Here is a 7,224-nt window from a genome sequence, read left to right as displayed (position 1 = left end):
GCTAAGAGTATGTGCATTCATTAACGACACAAATCCACGCCGAAGAGTGATGATAGCGCAGGAGCTGGCTCTGTAGCTAACCTTTTCTTTCTTTCTCTCTTCAGGTAGCAAAGGTGGAGTACGTAAGGAGGAGACCCAAGCTGAAGGAGGTCTTTGTGCGATTAGAAGACCACCTGGAGTGTGTGTGCACATCACAGCATCACGTGGTGGAGCACTCAGATGCAGAAACAGGTGATTGTGACCCTGCAAAGTTTATATATATGTGGTGTTACATAATCCTAAGTGTCCCAGCATTGCAGAAAAATGACTAAGACTGAGTTGTGTGAGTCCCTCCCTCATCCCTACGTCATCATGAATCGTGGGGCTTCTCTTTCCTCATGTCTGTCTGATGGTCTCACTCTCTGTCTGACTCTTTGGCTTTGCACTGGATGACCTTTTTTGTGATTGCTTCCAAACAGCCAGACACCTGTCAGTTGGCCTGCTATTGCAAAACTGTAAAACTTGTGTGTTGTGCCTTCTGAGACCAGGACGTGTGTCTGTGGTTGTGTGTGGTTGTGTGTGTGTGTGTGTGTGTGTCCAACAACTGCTTGGCATGACAGCAGGTAAATCCACCAGTGCCTTGATCTGAAGCCTTTCCCTCCTAAAGATAAGAGCTGATTTGTGCTGATAAGGCATCTGAAGTATTTATAGTGTCATATCTTTGCACAGTCTGCTTCTGTCCCAGGGCTGTTGTACCTCTCTCTGTATCATAAACCCTGATTCTTGCTTTTAACCCTCCTTCCTATCCACCCTCCCCAACTTTGTGTTTTCAGGCCACCATAGGGCTAAAGGTAAAAAAAGGAAACCTAAAAAGCTAAGGCCCAGCAAGGATTTATTGGCGACATAAAAAAGTTGCACTCATTACCCAAAGTCCACTGGAGAGCTGTGAAGGGAACAGGTAGGACTTTAGCACCGCAGTGCTCCTCTTACCTTCTGGAACAGCAATGGCCTCAATCAGGCACAAGGGGGGCTGCCAATCACCATCACCAATCACATCACAGCCAATCAGTGTGAGAAGAGGGAGGGCTAAGGAGTACAATGCTCTGTGCCTGAATGCTGCATGCTGATTTTGTTGACTGCTGAGCATGCACACTGCATACTTAGCCTTGTGTCTCAGTGTTGTGCTTGTGTGTGGTTGTGTGCACTGTTTTTGTCGTGTTACACCCAATGTATGTCACTGTTTTGTTTGTTTCATTGCTTTAAAGACACCCTTATGTTTTTCCTCTGTCAAATTATCATCACCATTGTTTATTCTCTCTGTCCAGAGTTTTTTTGTCAAAACAGTTTTTTTTTTAAATTTCTCTGTCTTTTACACACAAAATGGCACACACATATTGGACATGTTTCTGAGGGACATCATTGGACAGGATGTCTGGGCTGATCGAAATGGAGAAACACAATTTAGAACATTGTGGGTCTAGTGTCTGTTGTGTCGGCTTGTTTGAAATGCATGAGAAAAAATGCAATTGTGCACAAAATGCAAACATCTACGTAGATTTGTATTTCTTGTCATGATGAAACCCGTGTGTTGTGTTTGCAAAAGTGTCATACTAATCTAAGCTCTTTCTCTCTCTCTCTCTCTCTCTCTCTCTCTCTCTCTCTCTCTCTCTCTCCCACAGTGGACGTGAGGTGAGACCAATCAGAACAAGGGACTTCAGCGTGGGAGGGACCTAAATAGAGGATGCCACCAACAGGAGACCAGCTCTGTCCTTTTTCCCACTGCCATGCAACCTTCGTTTTAAAAAGACAAACTTTTCTGTTAAGACGAGAGACTGAAAATAGCCAACAGACAAAAATAAATAAGATGCCAAAGGTGCTTTTTAAAAAACAGTGACCAGGGATGACGACTTTCTCTGTGGTACACCACCTACCCAGATAACTCAACCATGCCGCTGAATAAGAAGAAAAGAAAAAGATGCTGTACTTCGGGCAGGGCAGAAAGAGGCCAAAGGGAGATGATGAAAGCGATTTGTGTTGAACATTTTGAGACTTTGTTCAAACAAGACACACAAAAAGAAAAGTCTATGACAGTTGAATCAAGCTTTCGTGGAAATCTGGTGCTCAGACTCCAAAAACGGCGGGGGATGACCTCCAGCTGGGCAACATAAAAGTGTCCTGCCCTGTTTAAAGGACTCTTGCATACACAGGAGAAAAGAAAGAGATATAGGAAAAACAATGGATAGAGAGAAAGAGAAAGACAAATGGAGATGTTTTCTCTTCCAAAAGACTCTATGGAGTATTAAACATGTATAGTTTTTGGATGATTGCTCTGAGTAAAGAGGACATCTTCTCTGGACCCCTGGTGGTCTGTGACTTTGCCCACTTGCTATGTACAGTTGAAGTTGAAAAGGAAGATGCACCGCTACTTACAAACTATTTATATGTGTGGACGTTTGCTTTCTGTTCCAGTACAAAAGAAAGAACAAAAATATGTTTTAATGATTTTGGAGACATGCAAAAACTTTGTGTGGTCCGGTTCTTTGGAACCATCAGTATCACAATCTCAACGTCCTTTTTTTTTAGTCAATGTTATTGTTGTCATCCATGTTTCTTATTATAGTACAGTATATCTGAATGATGTCAAGTCTTGTATATGGTTTGGATATATGTGTGCAAGGAGGAGATGTGAGAGTCAGTACAGGAAGATGCTTTATTTTTGTTATGAAATATATTAAGCTTACTTATATCTGAGCAAGAATTATGTTTATTTCTTTTGATGTGGTTGAATGCCTGTATTTAATCCAGTGGAAAAGATTCAGAAATGTGGGCAGGGGGTGGAATAGACGAGGGAGAAAAGTCCGCTCGTGCTGTGAACATGGAGGGGGGGGTAGAGTGGCTCAAACATGGCAACTTCATAGTGAGTGGCTGTACCTTAGCTTATTCTAATGTACAGCCATGATAAGGACTGCCTTATCTTTTATGTAACAAGTGGCATTTAACAAAAACATGCATAAAGAACATGAAAGTGTGTTCATGCCAATCACACAAAACATGTAGGAGCAACTCTAGTGTGCATGTGTACCTGAATGAGGCGGAATATACAGGTAGTGTGCTCTCAATCACACAATTTCTCTCTTACATGAGGCTGTTTTTCACCCATATCACTCTTAATCTTGATAAGGAAGATGCCCGCCCGTTATGCTTCACAAGCACACATGTTGTGCCTGCAATGAGCAAAGTCCACCTTAAATAATGAATGAGCGAGCAAAGCAAATCGAAAAGCGCATGAATGGGCTCCTTGTTTGCCAGGTTTTACTCCTCTGTTGACAGGAGAACAAATCTCTGATTGCTTCACCCTGTGAAGATACTCACACCTTATGCAGCCACATACCACCAGGACAGATGATGATGAGTGCTCTAATGTGGACTGAAAACAGTACAGCACTGGCCTGAACCCGTGCCCTGATGGAACAAACAATTACTTTCTTGGTATTTTTCTTCTTTGGTTTCTGTGACAGTGATGAATGTGTAACTAGGCCAACACAGTACAAAACAAACGGTCATCTCCCACCCAGCGTTCAAATGAGGAAGTCAAAGGCGAAAGAGTGAGTCACTGCACTGTGAAATGAGTCAAGTGAAAGTCAAACGGCAAAACACACACACACACACACACACACGCGCGCGCACACACACACACACACACACACACACACACACACACACACACACACTCACACACACACACTCACACACACACAGCCCACTTGTGACTGAACTAAACCTCAGTTGACTGGTGCTATATGAAAAGGCTGATGGTTCATGTATACATCGATGTAAAGATAGTGTTCTCGGTAAACCAGGGACCACGCTTAGAGCTATTTGATTAACAAAAATGCCATTACACTATCACTAAGCCTTTACTGCTTCTCTTGGGGCCTTCCAATGGATAAAGACAGCAATAATCATAATTTATATATTTATGTTTTCAACAATAAATATATTTCTGCTTATGAAATTGTTCACTGACTGTTGTTTCCCATACTTTGTTTGTGTTGTGTCCCAAGGATGGTATTTGAGGATAAATGTAGCTATAGAATGAGATGTCATGCAGTACTAAAGACAGAGACATACTAATGTGAACAAAGTGAGGTAATGGAAAGTAAGATTTAATGTGAGTGAATGAGCATTATTAAGCTACATAACAGTACTGCAGAGAAAAGAGGAAAACAAGCCTAGTGGTTGGAGAGGCCACCCCGCACCAGAACAGTTGTACCTGCTCCCTTATTATTGATAGATTTTATTACAAGTTGTATCCAAATAACTGTATAATATGCAAACATTTTTTTACTGTAGATTATGTGAGCTTAAAAGAGTGGCGTCCACATGTGTTGTTGCTGACGCAGGAGGCAGACAGAAGCTGGATGTGAGGGTGGTGTATACAGGAAATGTGAGCTTTTGCCGGATTGAAGGCTGAGCAGGAGCTGGGCTTTGCTCCAGGATCCACCAGCAGCAGAAGGTAGGTGCTAGGGGCTTTATTACTTTTTTCCTGAGCAGCTCACCCTAATCCTAGGGCTAAGAGACATGAAAGTCTCCCTCCTCTGAAGAGAGGCAAAACATGAAAGAGAGAAAGAATCAGAGAGACAGCAGCTCTGCGAGCAACTGGAACAGGGGATAAAGTGAATAAAGTAAAGATAAAAGGAAGAGCAGAGGCTTCATTAGTTTTATTGTTTTTATCTGACATTCACAGCTTCATTCATAAGGATGAAGGGGGGGCTGAAGTGTGGACTGAGGAGTCAGTATAGCATGTGCAGTGTATTCTGGAAAAAGAGAGCAATATGTCATAGTGGGGAAAGAGGGAGGAGAAGGATGAAGCACAGGAGAGTGTCGAGAATACACTGAGGAGTGAGAGTGCAAGGGGATGTATAGAGAGGGAAAAAAATGAAGAAAAGGGGGAATGAAGTGGACTCAGGATGTGGGTAATCGGCACCACAGCTAGAGGGGGCAGACAGGGCAGCACTAAGTGGACATGCTTTCATAAACAATGCCAGAGGGGGACGAGGGGGCAGACAAGGTGTGAAGAGGGCTGCTGAATGGGCTCTGTGTGTGTGTGCAGTTGAACAATGCAAAGTAGGTCTCCCAGTGTGAAACATGGACCATTGGAATTTTGGGCTCTTGCGGAGGGAAAACTGTGATTTCACTACCCACAATGCACAGGGTCAGAGTTCAGGGTTCAGGGGTCATATGGGGGATGTTGTTGGTGGTGCAGAGTAATGGACGCATTGTAAAGCTTTAATCATCTCCCTCCATTTTCCATGTTTACTGTAAATACAGTCTATGTTTAAAATCAAATACTTTTGGTATTTTCTTTTCCATTATTGTATATACAACTTGGTCTAATTGACAAAAGCTTTACAGCCTCAACCCCCTTAGAATCAGCCTTGACTACTTCCTTCCCAGATTACAGATCTTATAACCTTTGCTTCATTGCTTACACCCCTCTCTTCCCTCTTCTGCCCTCCCCTTTCCTCTTTTCCTCCATGTCTGCCTGTTATGTTTCTCCTCTCTGCCCCAACCTGTGGCCTCTGGGTTTTGAGGAAAGGCAGAGGACAACTTTGAAGATGGCGACAGCCAAGTTTGTCCGGGGCCACAGCCATGAATGCACGTCTTTGTCTGCTGTTCTCTCACGTCTTTATATCCTGCCCCCGCTACACTCCTCATCCACCCTCTGCCCCCCAGAAACTCACATGGACACGCTCATGCCCTCGCTGGGGCCCCCATTGCACAAATGACCCCACTAATTATGTATTTAAGGTATTTGGCTCCTGTGAAAACAGCTTTGGGTTAGTGGTGTAAGGTGGTGGGGCGGTTGGGGAGAAGAGGGTGTGCAGGGACATGGGGTGGTCCATGGTCTCATGGCTATCATTACTGCCCAGCGTTTTATGTAAACACTGGATTAGGACAGCAAGGGTTGATTGAGGAGAGAGATGGAGGAGGTGGTGGTGGTGGGGTTTGGCACTTGGGCTAGGCAAGCAGGTTGCCTATGCTTCTGAGTTCTGGTCTCTGGTTTCACCCCTGGGTGGCAGTCCCTCAGAAACATTTCTCTCATGTACACACACATCTCACCTTACACAGGTAATGGTTTATTAGAAACACAGGAGAGATGATAGAAATCCTGAGTGTGAAGGCCTGCTTCTAACCTTTTAGGAGTACATTTAAAACCTTTACTTCTTCATTGCTGACAAACAACCCGCTCAACACAATGTGATGCGGCTCAAAGTTGGTGCCTCGTAATTTCTTTATGAGATGCGAGGCATTGTAAGATTCTAGGCTCATCCCCAATGTCCACCCCTTGTTTCTCCCACCCCCCTTTACCCTTCTCCTTTCTCTTTGTTGAAATGCTAAGTTCCATCACCTGTCACGTGTCTGGGCCACAGTGAAGGATGGGGCTGTCCCGTTGTGAGCAGCCATCCATATAAACTCCTCTGAAATCTGATCATTTTTGCTTTGGATCCCTCAGGTCAAGGGGCTAACTGATGCTTCTGATAAATCTGAGACGGGTAGCAGCCTGCTCGGCCTCTCAGCAGGTTGCCATACTGATACAGGACCCCTCTCTCCAATTCAGCACCAGCCTTCTGCTTCTGCAACACGTATAGTCTCTTAATACATCTCACTGTGGGTATTTAGTTTTGAGTTCAAGTAATGACATTCACATTGTAATGACATGTGATAAACTTCATTCAACACAAGTTGGCAAAAACACATAGCAGGCTTTACTGGTGAGAATTAGTTTTCACTTCCTCTTAGTCAAATTTGTCTCCATCTTTTGTAATTGACTGTGGAGGATGAAAAAGGCAACCTGGAAATCATTACAGACTGATCCATACTTACTGTAACTTGTACTTTGTGACTGAAGTGAGCTTGGCAGGGCCTCTGTTGGGTCTTGTTCAATGAAGGGAGGGAAGAAGCAGTGAGTGAAGGAGGGTGTGGTAGAGCAGGGCAGAGGAACTACTATGAGTCTAGAGGTCTCTGAAGGGAGATAAGGCAGGTTCTAATGGTGGCTGAAGTTTGTATGTGTTGTAATTGCAAAGGGAGATGCATGGAGTCATTGCCTCCACTGTGTGTGCGTTTGTGTGTGTGTGTATGTGTGTGTGTGTGGTAAGAGAGAGAGAAAAAGAGGAAGAGTGTGTGAGCATACATGTTTTCCGATGGGAGCGCAGCTAGGGAAGCCAGTTTCCCTATGCACAT

The 7,224-nt window shown here is 44.0% G+C and overlaps 1 protein-coding gene across 2 annotated transcripts in view; it reads left to right on the top strand.

Moving 5' to 3' along the window:
• The window catches only part of pdgfab (platelet-derived growth factor alpha polypeptide b), a 20,119-nt gene extending 16,130 nt beyond the window's left edge, over positions 1-3,989 (top strand). Inside the window, exons 5-7 of one of the 2 annotated variants that reach the window (XM_034893524.1) lie at positions 105-231; positions 813-937; positions 1,659-3,989. In XM_034893524.1, the coding sequence (XP_034749415.1) occupies positions 105-231; positions 813-886 (201 nt within the window). In that variant the 3' untranslated portion in view covers positions 887-937; positions 1,659-3,989. The remainder of the gene's footprint in view (positions 1-104; positions 232-812; positions 938-1,658) is intronic. The other variant, XM_034893525.1, reaches the window with a different exon arrangement.
• The last annotated feature ends 3,235 nt before the right edge of the window (positions 3,990-7,224 follow it).

The sequence above is a fragment of the Etheostoma cragini genome, chromosome 15 (genome assembly GCF_013103735.1).
Source record: "Etheostoma cragini isolate CJK2018 chromosome 15, CSU_Ecrag_1.0, whole genome shotgun sequence".
NCBI lineage: Eukaryota > Metazoa > Chordata > Actinopteri > Perciformes > Percidae > Etheostoma > Etheostoma cragini.
The sequence above is the reverse complement of the archived record's forward strand: the minus strand, read 5'-3'. Positions and strand labels throughout refer to the sequence as shown.